Here is a 17,834-nt window from a genome sequence, read left to right as displayed (position 1 = left end):
CCATTTCAAGAGAGATTTTCTTAGTGTCTTGCTTGATAAGCTGTAGCTGTATCCAGGATATTAGTCAGTTTTTACCTAATAAGAATTTGCACCTTCATTCCTTGATATCTCCTTTCCTCACTCATGTGACCCATGCAGCTCTTTACAGTGGCTGCAAAGAAAGTCTCTGAAAGTCCAGGAAATACTCTGGAAAGCGACTTTTTTTGAAATCAAAGTGTTTAATCCATCCTGATTTAGTCTTTTTTAAGAAAAAAACCTGTTAAAAGTAAGAATAAATAGCATTTGTAATTGTTTTTCTGAAATGGTGATTCCAGCTCTTGCTCTGACTCTTCATAGGAGTGAGAACTCAAATCACTGTAGTCATTGAAACTTTATTTATAAGCCTATTCATGGGCTGCACTTTTCTAGAGTTGGGTAAGCTAAAAATTAAAAGCATGGACATGTGATCAGCTGCATTTAACACAAACTTTTTGCTCTGTCTGTCTTTCAGGGCCTTTGCAAAGAAACAGCAGCAGCTGAGTGCACTGAAAATCCTGCAGAGGAACTGTGCTGCATATCTAAAGCTCAGGCACTGGCAGTGGTGGAGAGTCTTCACGAAGGTTCCTGATGTTCTCTTCTGTTATATTCACCTATAAATAGGTGAGTGCAGCTTCTCACTCGTTCTTTTCAAATCTTTGCAGGTGAAGCCTCTTCTTCAGGTCACTCGTCAAGAAGAAGAACTTCAAGCCAAGGATGAGGAGCTCATGAAGGTGAAAGAAAAACAGACAAAAGTGGAGGCAGAACTTGAAGAAATGGAGAGGAAACATCAACAGGTTGGTGTCTAAGATCAGCATTTGATATCTAGGATGTGAGTTATCCCACGAAACCATGTTGGGAGACACTGGGGAGCAAAAGCACTGAGTATCAGGAGAGCTGAGTCCTTTCACAGTCACCAGGAATATGGAATTGGAAGATACAGCATGAGCTGTTCCTGCAGGGGTGCAGGTTAAACATCATGTTTCCTAGCTTACAGGAGAACTTCAGTGGCAGTGGCAGTCTGTGCATGGGCTGGGTAAGGAGTGGGGAAACAGTTATGACAACTGGACAAAGCTGGTGGTCTCGTGTGATGGGGTTACAGTGTTGGTGGAGAAGGGAAGAGCACCTGATGTCACCTGCCTGGGCCTGGGCAAAGCACTTGGCATGTCCAGCACGACATCCTTGTCTCTAAACTGGACACTCACTGGATAAGGAATGGGCTGGATGGTGGCACTCAAAGGGTTGCAGTCAACAGGCTGATGTCCAGGTGGAGGCCAGTGACAAGTTGTATCCTCAGGGGTGGGGATTGGGACTGGCAAGAAGTCCTGTGTTCCATGGCACTGCTCTGCCACTGCAGGGATGAGTGCAAGGAACAGTCCAGGAAATGGGCACTTCCCTCATCTTTTTGCTGCTGGTAGAACAGGGAAGGTGGAGGAGGTGCAGAGGGATTTGTTCCTTAAACTGGGGGATATTGCTGTAGCTCCACTGCCACAACTGGTGTCTTCTGAACTGCAGCTAAAATCCCATCTCAAAGTCTTTGGCTTGGGATGTTGACCAGGGAATCAAAAATTGGAGCAGAACTTGGCCTTTAAGTAACTTTGTAGTTGTCATATGTGTAATCTCTCACAAGAGACTTTGAAGTGTCATTTTTAAAGTTTTACTTCATTTGTGTATGTTTGCAGCTTCTAGAAGAGAAGAACATTCTTGCAGAGCAGCTCCAGGCTGAGACAGAGCTCTTTGCAGAAGCTGAGGAGATGAGGGCTCGCTTGGCTGCCAAAAAACAAGAGTTGGAAGAAATTCTCCATGATTTGGAGTCCAGGGTTGAGGAAGAAGAGGAAAGAAACCAAATACTGCAGAATGAGAAAAAGAAAATGCAGGGCCATATTCAGGTATGATTCTCAGGAGCTGGAAATGGAAAAGGGCAGTTAAGGATGGGGAGGCTCCCTCAGCACCTTCACAGCATGCAGGAATTTGCTCCTTAGTGGAATAAGTGAATTTTTAAATCCTCTCCCTGTGTTCAGTTTGATGAGCTTCATGTGTCTCTAGATATATGAGGGTGAGGAGAGAAAGAAAGTCAGGATGCCCTGTTGGTATTTATAAAAGGAGAATTTCTTTAAAGAAGAATTCTTTTTTTCAGAATTAAATTCTTTAAAGATCTTTAAAGACAGCAAATGCTTCTGAGAGGGAAGGAACCAGGAATGACCAGACTGACCAGATGATGTCACTTATGAGAGAGATGTTCCTTTTTGATTGAAATCCAATGAATATCATGAAGAATATTCCTCATTTGACTTTTACAAAACTGCAGACAATGTCCTCTCCTCCAAATACTTGGATGGGTTTTTTTGTGAAAATCATATTATTTAGATGCTACCTTTTGAATGACAGGGTCCCTGAAAAAGGGAGTACCTGAGAACTTAACCTGTCTCTCAAAATAATTGTCATTAATTACATTTTTTTCATTTTATAATTGTAATTAAAAAGGTGAAAGACTGTTGAAATGAGTGTGTGTTTCCTAGACAGCACACTTCAGCCAAAGCTGAAATACAGAGCACCAGAAATTCCATGTGTATCACATGGCCCTTAATTTCATTCCCAGATCATTGGTGCTGTAAATGAATCTAACAAAGCAAGTGTGGGTTTAGTGTGTGGTAGGGCAGGTGGCTTTTTAAAATAATTCATTTTTGTCACCAAGTTTAAAAAAAAAAAGTTAGCACATGGATAGCCTGGAAGAGGCACAGATGCAGTTGCCTTTTCTTCCCAGGACCTGGAGGAGCAGCTCGATGAGGAGGAGGGAGCTCGACAGAAGTTGCAGCTTGAAAAAGTGACAGCTGAGGCGAAGATCAAGAAGATGGAGGAAGAGATCCTGCTGCTGGAGGACCAAAATTCCAAATTTTTGAAGGTGAGACCAGCAGTGTGCATGGTGGAGATACTGCACACAGGGAATAGTGGTGCCAAGTGGCAGCTCTCAGTTGGAGCCTGCTGTTAATTATCTGTAAAATATGCACCTGAGGACTTGTGGGCACTGGAGATTCATTTGAACCGACATTCCCAAGGGAATTATTTGTCGTGCACTCTTTCCAGTTCCATGATTCTTCCAAATCCAAGAGCTGGAAACTATCATAGCTACCCTTTGTCTTTGCAAACAGGTTTCCAAATGCTGTCCTAAACCCAGGCCTCCTGGGTGTTAAATTCCAAACCTCTCGTGGAAAACAAATGTTCATTTTTCTAAACAATTCCACTCAATCCTTAACACTGATAATCACTTGAAATGAAATCTGTATGTGCTGTAAGAGACCTCTCTGTGGGTTTTGTACCTTCAGTTCTTGCATTGCCCAGGGCCCCTTCAGGTGGTGTTTTACAAGTTGTCCTTCCCCTCCCTCCCAACCAGGAAAAGAAGCTGATGGAGGATCGAATTGCTGAATGTTCTTCTCAGCTGGCTGAAGAAGAAGAAAAGGCCAAAAACTTGGCCAAACTCAAGAACAAGCAGGAGATGATGATCACTGATTTAGAAGGTTGGTTCTGCCTGGCCTTGCCTGTTAACAGCCTGGCCATTGTGCAGGAGGGGATGGATCCCTTGGACAGTGTCTGCAGTGCCTGCTCCGCTCTGGGAAGCGAAGCCTTGCCTGGAGATACTTCAGAGCTGTTATTTGGAGCTAAATCTTGAAGGGAATTTGTGTCTCTTGCAAGCCATGTTGCATCTGGCTGCTCAGTCTTTCTCCTGTTGAACTCGTCAGGTTTTTGTTTTTGAGAATCCATTTCATTTATAGACAAATTTAGAAATTCCTGTTGGCATCCATCAATGCCAAGGTAAAACATCTTAGGAAGTTGCTTCACTTTGCTACACCAACAGCAGAGCCATGTATTTCTGTAAGAAGGGCAGCAGGATTCATTAGACTTCCCATATTTTATTTTTTTTTAATAAGTAATTCACCATTGTTTTGCTTTTCTTAATGCTTTATCTGCACTATATTTCTATATATTATTTATTTTATCATGCCTTGTTTTTATTGAGCAACCTGGTCTAATGGAAGGTGTCCCTGCCCATGGTAGGAGTTTGGAACAAGATGAGCTTTAAGGTCCCTTCCAATTCAAACCATTCTGTGAAGAGTTCATTTCTTCATCCATTTATTTCTTGCTGTTTTGCCTGTGTTGTCACAGACTAGACCTGCCCCATATGTAACCTTTCCTCATTTTATATTGTTTCTTTTTTAAATTGCTTATTGTTGTAAATAGATATTTTGCAACATTAATGAGCTGCCAAGTCAAAGTTGCAAAATATAAAGCAAAGTTGCTCTCTGTGCCCTAATTTGGAAATAGTTTTTGCACTTTGTGTGTTATGGCCTGTCTTGCTACATATTTTAAAGCTGATGTACTTATGGAAGAATAGCAAAGCCTTATCAGTATAGGAAAGTATTGAACTAATAGGGGTAGTAAGTGATTGATGTACCTTGTCTTTAACAGTTGTATTCAGAGACCTTAAGATGGGTCTAAGTAAGCTTTACTCACTGGAAAATAATGCTTGAGTAGCTGTGTACTTAAATCAGGACTAGAGACCTGACAGATGTGTTTGGTTATTGTGCTGTTCCAAGACTGATGACCTTAGAAATGGAAATTAAAGCTTAAAGCATGCAATTTCTTGGCTAGTAAAGCACAGTAAAATGATATTTACACTTGGAGATGATTCAAGAAGCCATTAAGGTCTCTCTGCTGGAGTCTTGGCACTGCTAGACACTGATATTTGGGGAAAAAAATTAATTCAGTTTGCTAGGAACTTTCTCAGTTACAGAATTGGGTCTTGTGACACTGCTCTAACTGTCACTGACCAGGAACAAAATGTAAAAACAGAGGGAAAAGTGCTCTTGTTTTGGAACGAGAAACTGTTTGGAGAAGAGCAGTGTACTTCAGGGTGTCTGGAAAATCCCAAATAGCCCTGGGTGGCTGTAGGAGGTGATTCTTGACCATGATCCTGATCCAGTAGCAGACTTAGGAAGGGTGTGAGAGAAATACCTGCACTGGGGGATCCACAAAGTGTCAAACAAGTGTAATAACTCCAGTTTATGCCAATGCATTTAGAATTATGTTAACGCTCTGCTAAGCAAAACCTTCCTGGGACTTAAATCTGTTCCATCCCTGCTCATTAGGTAACTGGGGACAATGAGACAGGAATTGTCTTAATCAGACACCAGGCAGGTCAGGTAAATGTTTGGTGGCTGTGGCACTTGGGTTTTCACAAGGAATTCCTCAGGGCAGGAGTGTCTTGGCTACACAAGGAAGTTACTGGGAGGAAGCTCCCTGGGTTGCAGAGTCTTGCTAAGTATCCCTGGGATGTGAGTTAGTGGCACAGACACTTGAAAAAATGGTTTACCCACGTTTTCTTTAAGCTGTACTATTTTCCAGAAGACCTTTTGGAGTCTGGCCTAGCCCTTCCAAAGCCGTGCAAGCCATCAATTTTTTCCAGCCCATAGTTTATCTTCATTTTTGAATGTTGATGTCTGTGATTATCTGGCCTGACAGCTGCTCTGTTAGATCCCACTCCTTTCCTACCAAGATGAGGTTATGTTTCTGTTCCCTTATCTCAGACTTTTTTTTTGTCCATTCACAGACTTTACCTTGACTTTCTGACTAAATCACACAGTCCTCCTTTGCTGTTTCATTTTTCTCAGCCTGGAGAAAGAATTGAGACAGCATAAATTAAACTTCCCACCCTCCCTGCCACCCCATGGCCCTGCCCCCAAAGTTTCTGAGGGTGACAAGAGAAAAAATTATTTCTCAATCTCATTCTTTGCTTCCTCAGAGCGCTTAAAAAAGGAGGAGAAGACCCGCCAGGAATTAGAAAAAGCTAAAAGAAAACTGGATGGTGAAACAACAGACCTGCAGGACCAAATAGCTGAGCTGCAAGCCCAGATTGAGGAGCTGAAGATCCAGCTGGCCAAGAAAGAGGAGGAGCTGCAGGCTGCTCTGGCCAGGTCAGGGCAGGGGCTGCACAACGGGGGGAAAAATCTGCTTTAAACCAAAATTTGCTTGGCTGCACATTGGGGCTGGGAGTGTTGGGACATAGGCCAGTTCTCATTTGTGCTGGAGCATCTCTAGGCACCTGTGCTGTGTGTAGACATGGCAAAATAAAGGAATTCAGTGCTCTCTCAGCATCTTTGCTCTGCAGAACTGCAAAAAAACCCCAGAGGTTTCACCAGGGTAAAGTAGTTTTTGGGCTCTGGAAGCTTTTTAGTCTCACAGAATTCAGCCTCAGGAGGGGAAAAGCAGATAGTTCTTAGTGGGTCTTCCTTAATAGAGTTCTGTCAGAGATTAGCAGGACAGGCTTTGTCTGGATTTCTGGGGTAGTCCTGCAGTCACATGTTATGATATGAGCTAAACATCCTTTTTTTTTTTTTTTTTTAAGTAGGCAGTTTTGTGGGAAGAGAAAATTGGAATATTTGAATGTAAACTAAAGCTTGATCATTCTGAGAATGCATCTGTAACCTGCAGCATTATGGTTGAGTGTAACAGTGGGATTTTATCCATAATATCTGTTATCTATCCCTGGAAGTGTCCAAGGCCAGGTTGGACAGGGCTTGGAGCAGCCTGGGCTAGTGGAAGGTGTCCCTGCCCATGGAGGGAGTGCATTGGAGTTTGATGATCTTTAAGGTCCCTTAACCCAAATCATTCTGGGATTTTTTAGAAGGTCTGTTTTATTCTAATGGAAAATTTAAGTTCTCATTTATGTAGATAATTTAAATAGATTGTTCTGAGAGTAGGTGAAATACCTATAATTGTTGTGCCACTATTTACCAGAGGTGATGAAGAAGCAGTTCAGAAGAACAATGCACTGAAAGTGATAAGAGAGTTGCAGGCCCAAATTGCAGAACTGCAGGAGGACCTGGAGTCTGAGAAGGCCTCACGCAACAAGGCAGAAAAGCAGAAAAGAGATTTAAGTGAAGAGTTGGAGGCTTTAAAAACTGAACTGGAAGATACTTTGGACACCACTGCAGCACAGCAGGAGCTGAGGTAGGAGCACGTGTCTGTGTAAGAAGGCACCACTGAAATTCATCTTTAAAAAAAGACTGAAATGCTGATTTTTTGCTAACCCTTGGTGCTTCCTCTAGGACAAAACGTGAGCAGGAGGTGGCTGAACTGAAGAAAGCAATCGAAGAGGAAACCAAAAACCACGAAGCACAGATCCAGGAGATCAGGCAGAGGCATGCCACTGCCCTGGAAGAGCTCTCTGAGCAACTGGAACAGGCCAAAAGGGTGAGAAGAAAAGCAATGTTCTGCTTCAGGACTTTTTATAAAAGTACCAAAGGTGGTGTGGTCCCTTCCATGATACCTGCAGAGCTGAGTTGTCTTCTAAACATGCATCACAATTGCACCTGGATGAGATTTATCCTGCTGGTTTGACAATATTGCAACTGTCAGACAGTCTTGGCACACGTGGATCACACAGCTCCTACTCATGGAGCCTGAGGGTCTTGTTCAGAAGGACAGTTATTCCAACTCTGCCAAAAAAAGAAGTGTCTAGTTTGTGAAATTATAGTTTGGTTCAGTCACAAATGTATGTGGACAGTTCATATCCTGGAATAATATTTTTTATGTTGGGAATACTTCACAAGCTTCATTAGTATTTTAAACTGAGAAATGTAGCAGTTAAACTCTGATTTTCACCAGCTTTATTCACCTGAAGATCTCATGCATGCCTTCTGCTCCTTATTCATTAAATATTGTCAATGAGAGCATAAAAAAATGGAGAAATACCCTGCAATCTGAACAAAGGGTCCTGTGACAAGATGATGTCAGTTCTGGGGATATAGTAAGAATCACACTTAAACATCTCATGTGCCAATTATTACCTTTTAGAAAAGGTTTTTGACAAATGTCAGTGCAGTGCTGAGAAGTTCTTTGTTCTGCACTTCCAGGCTGCTCTGCCTACTCAAATCAGGGCAGCTTTGGTTCATATCTTCCCTTTTATTTCTGTGAGATGAGCCATGCTGAGCCGGTAATGGGCACATTCCTTCCCACTTACAGAGCTGCTAAAACAGTCATTTTACAGCCCTCAAATCCCATCTCATATCTCCTGGTCCTCGCTGGTACCTGTGATGGGTGAGAGCAGAATAACTTGCATTAACTCATCTTTGGCTGACACAGAGAGAATGTTTCATGGCAGCATTTTAAACACTCCCTCTGCTTACAACTTGCTGAGCACTTACTTTGTCTTTGAACTCGTAAACCTGAGTTGCAGAAGGATTTTTAGCAGGAAATAGTCACCTGTAACAAAGGATTGAATCTCTTTTGTCTTTCCTAGTTCAAAGCAAACCTCGAAAAAAACAAGCAAGGCCTCGAGTCTGACAACAAGGAGCTGGCCTGTGAAGTGAAGGTGCTGCAGCAGGTCAAGGCAGAGTCTGAACACAAGAGGAAGAAACTTGATGCTCAGGTCCAAGAGCTGACTGCAAAGGTCACAGAAGGGGAAAGGCTCAGGGTGGAGCTGGCAGAGAAAGCAAACAAGCTGCAGGTAAGGAAGTCCTAAACTGCTGCAAAACAGGCAAGAAGGTAAAAGCTGTAACCATGTGCAGAAATGGCCTGTAGGGGACATGGGAGGTCACCTCAGTCATGGACTTGAGGTGCCTCAAAGTGGTGATGTGCCTCAGGTGGAGAGAGCTGGGCAACTCTGATGCTAATCCTGAACTTTCTGGGCTGTGTGAGAGTTGAAGTGGCTTTTAAATGGCTTCCATCCCAGAGAGCAAGTCCTGTGGGAAGCCCAGCTGCTGACAGCTTGCCTACGAGTTTTTTGCTCATGGAATTGAGTAGATTGAGCTGAGCTTTTCCATAGGTATAACCAAAAATGTACTGATTGATGGTGACCACAGGTTTGCTTTTGTGCTTCAGAGTTGGGAGCTTGGCAGGTAGAGGTTGCAAGTACAGGCCCTGGGAAATGGAGAAAACAGGCAAAATTGAGCCATGGCTGACATTTAAACCACAGCAGTGTGTACTTTAGGTAAATCCAGCTTAAGTACTTCAAAAGGAGAATGGCCCAGTTCTCTTTGGAGGAAGGTTTCAAGCTGTCTCTCACTGTATATAAAAGTAGCATAGCCTAAAATACTAAGACTTGGCACCTGGCAGTAACCTTTTCTCTTGCAATGATGTTTTAAACCCAGCTGCCACCCTGGTAATCCCTGGATTAATGATTTCATAAAATATATGGTCCTAGAATTAAAAATAGCATTGAAGAATGAATGCAGATATCAGAATGTGCTGTGCTAAGTAGCTGAACCTTCAACTTGAAGTTTCTAGCCAGACTTCAGTGTTTTTAGCTGGTTATCCCTCTGTTTTGGGATCTGTTGTTGTCTTGCCATGCCTGGAATTTGTTGAGGTTTTGTGTTCTGCATTTCCAGCTCCCAGTGGGCTTTGAGTCAGTGCTCACTGTTACCTTTACACTGCTTGCTTTGCAGAATGAGCTGGATAATGTCTCCAGTCTCCTGGAGGAAGCAGAGAAGAAAGGCATTAAGTTTGCCAAGGATGCTGCCAGTTTGGAGTCTCAGCTTCAGGATACCCAGGTGTGTGTTCAGCAAAGCTTGAACTTGGCACTGGAGCTTTGTTCCTCAGGGAAATGCTGCCTGCTAACAGAAAATACATTTTCATTCATGGTTTGGAAAGTCCCGTGGGTAGAAACTGCATTTCCTGTTAAGTCAAGTGAAATGTGATGTATAATGATGGCTCAGCCACATGTGGAACCGATTTTTCATTACCTGGGCTTCACTCCCTGATAGCTGGTAGCCTTTCAGTTTCTCTTTTATATCTAAGTCTGTGTGGGAGACAAGAAACAAATAAAATACCCCATTCCAAGTAGAATGTTAATGTCAATAATATTCTTGGGGTATATGGAAGACGTGAGGAGCAATACCCTGGGTCTTATACAGGGTAGAAGTTCTTACTGTTTTAAGTTCAAACTGTCAGGTTTGGGTTCTGAATTTTAAAAATTCAGCTTTCTGCAGGTATTTATCACTTCTATATACTCTGTTTTCCCTGTATAAAAGTGGCCACTTAACTACAAAACTCCTGAATACTGTTAATCACAATTGGAAAGGTCTACAAGGAGCAGGATGGGGGATAGGGGACAGGATGGTGGTTACACCTTCTATTAGTTTTTGCTGTGGCAGAAGTTTCCACTGCCACGTTACAACTGCCTGTAAACTGACCTTTATATTTAAACAATGCAGAAAAACTTGGAAGCATGGTGCCATTGCAGGATTTGCTGCTATATATTCTTCCCAGGTGTTTTAAAACAGGTGCTCTATGTGCTTGTCTGAAAGAAGAAAAATATATTTTGAAGGTGCTTTCTGTGCTCGTCCCTTTAAAGACAGAAAAATTAATTTATAGCACAGCCCCTGGCATGGATTCCCTGGTCAGAAATATGCTTTATAAAGGTTTCAGTGTGCCCCAAATGGATGATCAGTGTCTTTTTGAAAACCCAAATTACAGATGTCGTCATAAGCTTGTCCTTGTACCAAAAGCTGTGAGAAAAATAATCAAACCTGAAACTCTCCATCTACAATCCCAGAGGTTTCAAGTGCCAGCTCCTGACAGTTATCACACTGTGAACAGGCTGAACTCTGACTGTGCCTGTGTTACAGGAGCTGCTTCAGGAGGAAACCCGCCAGAAACTCAACCTCAGCAGCAGGATAAGGCAGCTGGAAGAGGAGAAGAACAACCTGCAAGAGCAGCAGGAAGAGGAAGAGGAGGCCAGAAAGAACTTGGAGAAACAGATGCTGGCCTTGCAGTCACAGGTGAGCTGCTGTGAGTGGCAGGACTTGTGTCAGGCCTGCACACCCCAGGTGAGAGGAATTGGGGTCCCACACCTTCAGGAAACACACCATGTAACTCACACTCACACTTGCTAGACCACATTTGGGAATAAAATATCCTGTGGTCTTTCTCCATTGCAATAATGAGTACAATGACCTGCAGTGGGCAGTGCCCTGCTCCCAGTTTTTGTGTTCCTTCAGCTTCCAGTGACATCTTCCTGGTTTTGCACTTTGGACCCTATGCCTTTCTCCCCCTCTTGTGATGCACTGAGGGACATTCCTTTCTTGTATTAAATTTCAGTTGGCTGATGCCAAGAAAAAGGTGGACGATGACTTGGGAACCATTGAAGGCTTGGAGGAAACCAAGAAGAAGTTGTTGAAGGACATGGAGTCCCTAAGCCAGCGCCTGGAGGAGAAGGCACTGGCTTATGACAAACTGGAGAAGACAAAGAACCGCTTGCAGCAGGAGCTGGATGACCTGATGGTGGATCTGGATCATCAACGCCAGATTGTCTCTAACCTGGAGAAAAAGCAGAAGAAGTTTGATCAGGTACTGCAGTTCCCTGCCATCTTGCTGCTTTCCATGATTTTTAAATGGCATCTTGTTTTTATTGTCACTGAGCCTTGTATAAAGAAGGGTTTGACTGCTGTGGTTATTGATAAATCTTTGGTGAGCAGTTGGCCTTTGTTAAGAGTAACTTGTCACTTCCAGTTTCAGTGAGTTAAACACCATCTTTGAGACTTGTTAGATCCAGTAATAAGCTCCTCCTGTACAAAAAGGAAATTATATTGGAACAAAACCTTACGAGTATTATTATAATCCCTTAAGACAGACTAAGAAAGGATCTGAAGACTGAAAGATGGAAATAATATGAAACTTATTTAGTCTTGATTAGTAGCTTGCTCTCCTCCTTTCATCCCAGAGTAGCTGTAGCTGTTTTCTTACTGGCACTTAGATCAAGACTGAGAGACTAGACAGCTTCTGGAGGCCAGTTAAACTTAGAGCATTAACCACTCATTGAGTGAAACACCTGAGGCAGGAAGGACCTGATTACAGAGCTTAAGAGATGGATTAATTGTTTCTTCCATTCAGATGCTGGCAGAAGAAAAGAACATTTCTGCCAGATATGCAGAGGAAAGGGATCGTGCTGAGGCAGAAGCGAGGGAGAAGGAAACCAAAGCACTGTCTCTGGCTCGGGCCTTGGAGGAAGCCCTGGAAGCCAAGGAAGAGTTTGAAAGACAGAACAAGCAGCTGCGTGCAGATATGGAAGATTTAATGAGCTCTAAAGATGATGTGGGCAAAAATGTGAGTATGTTTGCACACCCTGTTCTGTTACAAATCTCATACTGGGAACAACAGGGGAAAACTCCCTGGCTGGGGAAGTGTGTGTGACACAAGGACAGTCATTCCAAAGGTGACTTATGGCCCAAAATGCTGAGGAATTAATGCTCAGAGTAAGGGGGTGATCCTTATTAGCATCAGACCTCTTCAGAAGTTGTATTCTCACCCTCTGCATGAAGGATTCCAAATGTGAGTTTTACACTTTTGGATAAATGGAGCTGGGACTGTGGCCAAATGTAAGTGGTTACATGTTGCTGCTGTCATAGATGGAGGGGCAGCCACTTCATCATTTTTGTGTTGGTGGGGGTATTTTTTCATATGTTAGTGAGGGATAATGAGGATTTCTGTTACCTTTGGTCAAACTGAGTTCCAGGCCATGGTTGAATCAAAGGCAGGACAGAACTGACCCTTCAGTGTCCTCCCTCCTCCACCTGCTGAGGCAGCAAAGGCCACCTGACCTTCGCTGAGGGCCTTGCTGCCCTCCCCCTGTTACAGCCCCACAGCACTGTCTCCTCCAGGAACCAGATTTACACTTCTAACAGGCCTGTTACACCTGGGTAAGGGGAGTGTGTCTGCACTGAGACAGCACTGGGTGTGAGGAGGCCTCTGCTTCACCCCAGACACCGTGCAGTGGTTAAGCCTTGCTTGGTGCTGCGAGCTGAGCTCAGGTGCAAGTGGCTCAGGTCAGGTTCCTGCTCCACCAGCCTCATCAGGTCTGCACAGCAAGCCTGGCCACTGCCCACGGTGGCTGGTGGCACCTGCACTGGGTTTAAGGGCTTGCCTGGCTTACTTTTATTCACTCCTCTTTCTGCAGCACTCCACAGTTCACCTGCACAGATGTTTCTTGGGTTCTCTCATACAGACTTAGAGATGCTGCTCTGCCTGTTCTGATTTCATTGCCCAGCCTAGAGCATCACAAAGCACACTGCACTGAGTTCATACAGTGACTTGTTCTGCTGTTAGAAATTGCTGATTTGAGGTACCTGAAGGAGAGGGTCTGACCAGTGTTTGTCACTTAGGTCCATGAGCTGGAGAAGTCAAAGAGAACCTTGGAGCAACAGGTGGAAGAGATGAGAACTCAGCTTGAGGAACTGGAAGATGAACTGCAGGCCACAGAAGATGCCAAGCTGCGTTTGGAGGTGAACATGCAAGCTATGAAAGCCCAGTTTGACAGAGATCTGCAAGCCAGAGATGAACAGAATGAAGAGAAAAAGAGGATGCTGGTGAAACAAGTACGTCTGTTTTACTGTGCTTCGTGGTCAGGAGGGGGTGAGGGTCTTTTGCCAAAGCTCTGTGCCTTCTGTGCTACCAGAAAAATAAAACTCTTTGCTTAAAGATTCCATCCTTTAAGAAATCCCAAGCCCTGATCTTAACAAACCATAGAACAGTTCTTGCTGAGGGTTGGCCACTCTTTGTGTCAGGCTGCTGCTGGTGGCCTCCAAAACCACTCCCTGGGCAGGCAGAGGTTTGGCTGTTGCTGTCTGGGTGTATATCAAGGACAAGGGTATGTTATTTGCACTTTCAAGCCAGTCTTTTGATGACCAGGAACAAATACATGGATGCTGAGAAAGATTCAGAAACTGTAATTAAGTGAACAGTTTCCTATATGAAAATTGTGGCAGAGCTTCCAGTTGTGCTAGACTTGAGAATTCTAATAACACAGAGGCCAGAAGAGACTCAAGAAATTACTTTAGAATGTCATGCTTGTAGGAGAAGATAGTTCTAAATTAACATTAAGTGTTGAGGAATAAAACACACAATATTTCAAGGTTTATCACAAGAAAACAAAAACATCCAGTTACTGAGAATCACCAATCTAAGGGTATAAACATTGCCTGGAGAGCTTTTGAAGTTCACAGTTGCTTTTATCCTGCACTGGACAAGAGCTCCTGAGCCTGCACAAGGAGGGAGATTGCCTTCAAAACAAAATATATTCTTTCATGTTGGTAACCTGTTTTATTTTTGTATAGACTTGGCTCAGTCTGTGTTCACTTGCTGCCTACACTCACTTTTGTTACGTTTTGGGAAAAGTTGTTGGTGTATAAATGCCAGTAGCACAACTATTCAAAGGGAATGGTTTTATTGTTTTCTTGAGAAAATGAGGTGATTTTATATTTTATTTTCCATCAGAATTAGTAGCATCTGCCCTAGAGCCACCCCTACTGGTGGGTGGGTGTGCTGGACAAGAGGCTGGAATGGAAATACTTCAGGTGCTGAGTTTTACCTTTGGTTTTCCACTTGGCCACTTCAGACATCTCTGCTTCCAATTTGGGGATTTGGTCTTGCCATCTGCAGTGCCTTCCATGGCCTTTTCCCCTGGAGTGGTGTTACCCCTGCTCTGTCCAGGCCCCTTGGAGTCCCCAGCCCCTGGTTTAGGGTTGTTTGCTCCTGCAGGACTGAGCCTGTTCCATCCTTGGTCCCTCAGGTGCGGGAGCTGGAGGCGGAGCTGGAGGACGAGCGGAAGCAGCGGGCGCTGGCTGTGGCTACCAAGAAGAAACTGGAGATGGATCTGAAGGACCTGGAGGGGCAGATAGAGGCTGCAAACAAGGCTCGGGATGAAGCCATCAAACAGCTGAGGAAGCTCCAGGTGGGCACATTGGATAATGGAGCTGTTTCCTGTCCTGGGACACGGCCCAGGGTGTCGCTTTTCATTCAGTGCATCTGGAGCTTGAAGGCAAAAGGAGAATCAGACTCCAGTGGTGTGTCAAAGGGTATCTGGCCTGGATTTGTCCCCTGCTCAAAACTCCTCTCGTCCCTTTATAGAATCCTAGAATGGTTTGGGTTGGAAGGGACCTTAAAGCTCATCTTGTTCCAAACCCCTCTGCCACAGGCAGAAACACTTTTCCCATCCCTGGAAGTGTCCAAGGCCAGGTTGGACGGGGCTTGGAGCAACCTGGGCTAGTGCAAGGTGTCTCTGCCCATGGCAGGGGGTGGGACTGGATGGGCTTTGAGGTCCATTCCAGCCCAGACCATTCTAAGATTCCACTCTGATTCTGTGAAATGAGGTGAAGTCTTAAGAATGTGATATTTCTGGCAAGGAATTGAGGGATGGAAAGATGAGAAAATGAAGTTTTCCTGTGAGCATAAGAACTGGAAATGCCTTCAAGTGGATTGAAGCCACTTTGAGAGGAAGGCCTTATAACTTGAAGGCTAAAGTGCTTCAGAGCTACTAATAGATGTTGTGATTGTCCTAGTGCAGCTTTTCCTTACCCTGCTTTCCAACTGCAGGCTCAGATGAAGGACTACCAGCGGGAGCTGGAAGAGGCCCGTGCATCCAGGGATGAGATCTTTGCCCAGTCCAAAGAGAGTGAAAAGAAGCTCAAGGGTCTTGAAGCAGAAATACTCCAACTCCAAGAGGTGAGGTTGAAATCTGAGATTTGTTTTTCTTGCTAGATCAGAGACTAAAAAAAAGTAAAAATCAATCCAGTGAGTTGAACAGAGAAATGTGGGCCAGGAGAACTCTCTTGTTCCCCTTACTCCAAGTCATCAGTGAAGTCCTTACAGCTTTGTAGGAATCATTTTAGGAGACTGGACTGAAAAGTTGCAGTAGCAGGAAAACTTTCCTACTGCTTAAACACAGTTGAGGCTTCTCTACAATTTGGCAGGTTTCTGAGAGTCTCTGAAAGATGCAGTGCACAGTGTCAGGACTGGAACTGATTACTGGAAATTAAAATTTATTATTGGAGTTGTATAAAGCCCAAAAAATCTCTCTAGTATCTCAGTGGACCATTAGAGTATGTGGAGGTTTATCCCTCTGCCCTCTCAGGTCCTAATCCCTTTCTCTCACAGACATGTTTGCCCTCATTATTGACAATTTCTGCAGAGGTCCAGATCTTGTTACATCTCTCTGATCTCCCCCCATTTCTCTCCCTGGTCTGCCACAAGGTCAGACATCAGCAGGGTTGCCTTGTGCCTCTCTTTTGTCTGAATGAGCTACAGGTCAAAGCTTGAAGTAGTTGCCCAGATTCACTACACTGTCATTGGGGTCTATTTGAGACAACCCACCACCCACTGGAGCTTCTCCAGGTGGACTTTGTGGCCTTCAGACAATCAGTCAGGCATTTAATTGTCCTCCTTAGCAAATGCTTGGGTGTTTCTGCCACTTGATGCAGATTTATAATATGGGGTTCACTGCTGTTTATACTGTTGTGCTGAAGCTTTTTGGTTTTTACTCTTTCCTTGTATTCTTGCTGTGTGCTCTGTAAGATCCTAAACCATTTGTTACCTTAGTACCCACTTTACACTGAACGTGGCTGTTAGAGCATTGCCAGGGTGGTTTTTCCTGCTGCTGAGAGCTTGAATCTGATCTTCAAAGATTTTTTTCCTTTGCTGTGTATGGGGAACATTTCAGGGATGGGGAGAAGTAACTGCACTGCAGTCAGATGGCAGTGGGGGGCTTGGAATGTCAAGCTGGTGTATCCTGACTTCCGCAGCTGTTGCTTCTGCTTATCCATTAAAATCCCTCAGGGATATCCCACTTCACAGCATCTCCTGGAAGTTATTATAAGGCTGAATGGTTTGCAGAAGATTTGAAATTCCTGAGGCTGTAATGGATGTTTTGCTAACCCTTCCCAGGAGTTTGCAGCGTCGGAGCGAGCCCGTCGGCACGCGGAGCAGGAGCGGGACGAGCTGGCGGATGAGATCGCGAACAGCGCCTCGGGAAAGTGAGTCAGCAGCTGCAGAGCTGCAGGAACAGCAGCCCTGCTCTGAGGGCTCACAAGGGCTGTACTGCCAGGCTGCAGGATAAAAACTCCTCGTTGTGATGAAGAGAGTTACTGACACGGTTGCTTCTCCTGACGATTTGTGTTTAAAGTATCAGAAGCGAGGGGAACCCTCAGAGCAGCCCCCGGCTTCCTCAGGAGGGACAGCACTGAGCTCTGCTCACTGTGACCAGGGACAGGGCCCTGGGAACAGCTGGAGCTGTGTCAGGGCAGGCTCAGGTTGGATCTCAGCCAAAGGTTCTTCCCCCAGAGGCTGGTTGGGCACTGCCCAGGCTCCCCAGGGCAGTGGGCACAGCCCCAAGGCTGCCAGAGCTCCAGGAGGGTTTGGACAATGCTCTGAGGGACAGGGTGGGATTGTTGGGGTGTCTGTGCAGGGCCAGGAGTTGGACTGGAAGATCTTTGTGGGTCCTTCCAACCCAGGAGATTCCATGACTCTGAATAAACTCCCCAGTAGCTCTGTTGGCTCTGAGCACGTGCTGACCCCGCTCCCCTCTCCAGGTCAGCGCTGCTGGACGAGAAGCGCCGGCTGGAAGCTCGGATTGCTCAGCTGGAGGAGGAGCTGGAGGAGGAGCAGAGCAACATGGAGCTGCTCAACGAGCGCTTCCGAAAGACCACGCTGCAGGTGACCCTGGGGTGGCAGTCTGGGCTGGGTGGGCAGCTCAGGGGAGGCTCTGGTGGCACCGAGTGACCCTGTGTTGCCCTGGAAGGTGGACACGCTCAACTCGGAGCTGGCCGGGGAGCGCAGCGCGGCCCAGAAGAGCGAGAACGCCCGGCAGCAGCTGGAGAGGCAGAACAAGGAGCTGAAGGCCAAGCTGCAGGAGCTGGAGGGCTCTGTGAAGTCCAAATTCAAGGCAACAATTTCCACCCTAGAAGCCAAGATTGCACAGCTCGAAGAACAGCTTGAGCAGGAAGCCAAGTAAGGGATAAAATCTGGTTTTCCTGTGTCAGTTGAATGCCTGAAAC

General features: G+C 45.0%; 1 protein-coding gene across 4 annotated transcripts in view; it reads left to right on the top strand.

Annotated features, from left to right (window-relative positions):
- Nucleotides 1-17,834, top strand: part of MYH10 (myosin heavy chain 10) — a 101,675-nt gene that overhangs the window by 79,048 nt on the left and 4,793 nt on the right. For all 4 annotated transcript variants that reach the window (XM_064675631.1, XM_064675630.1, XM_064675628.1 and 1 more), the window contains 19 exons: nucleotides 491-599; nucleotides 681-812; nucleotides 1,698-1,904; nucleotides 2,780-2,917; nucleotides 3,407-3,530; nucleotides 5,813-5,984; nucleotides 6,808-7,020; nucleotides 7,119-7,263; nucleotides 8,312-8,518; nucleotides 9,456-9,560; nucleotides 10,638-10,790; nucleotides 11,110-11,358; nucleotides 11,902-12,114; nucleotides 13,170-13,382; nucleotides 14,576-14,737; nucleotides 15,379-15,507; nucleotides 16,726-16,814; nucleotides 17,370-17,493; nucleotides 17,579-17,787. In XM_064675631.1, the coding sequence (XP_064531701.1) occupies nucleotides 491-599; nucleotides 681-812; nucleotides 1,698-1,904; nucleotides 2,780-2,917; nucleotides 3,407-3,530; nucleotides 5,813-5,984; nucleotides 6,808-7,020; nucleotides 7,119-7,263; nucleotides 8,312-8,518; nucleotides 9,456-9,560; nucleotides 10,638-10,790; nucleotides 11,110-11,358; nucleotides 11,902-12,114; nucleotides 13,170-13,382; nucleotides 14,576-14,737; nucleotides 15,379-15,507; nucleotides 16,726-16,814; nucleotides 17,370-17,493; nucleotides 17,579-17,787 (3,093 nt within the window). The remainder of the gene's footprint in view (nucleotides 1-490; nucleotides 600-680; nucleotides 813-1,697; nucleotides 1,905-2,779; nucleotides 2,918-3,406; nucleotides 3,531-5,812; nucleotides 5,985-6,807; nucleotides 7,021-7,118; nucleotides 7,264-8,311; nucleotides 8,519-9,455; nucleotides 9,561-10,637; nucleotides 10,791-11,109; nucleotides 11,359-11,901; nucleotides 12,115-13,169; nucleotides 13,383-14,575; nucleotides 14,738-15,378; nucleotides 15,508-16,725; nucleotides 16,815-17,369; nucleotides 17,494-17,578; nucleotides 17,788-17,834) is intronic.

This window comes from Pseudopipra pipra, chromosome 19 (genome assembly GCF_036250125.1).
Source record: "Pseudopipra pipra isolate bDixPip1 chromosome 19, bDixPip1.hap1, whole genome shotgun sequence".
Lineage (NCBI taxonomy): Eukaryota > Metazoa > Chordata > Aves > Passeriformes > Pipridae > Pseudopipra > Pseudopipra pipra.
This window is presented reverse-complemented; position numbering and strand designations above follow the sequence as displayed.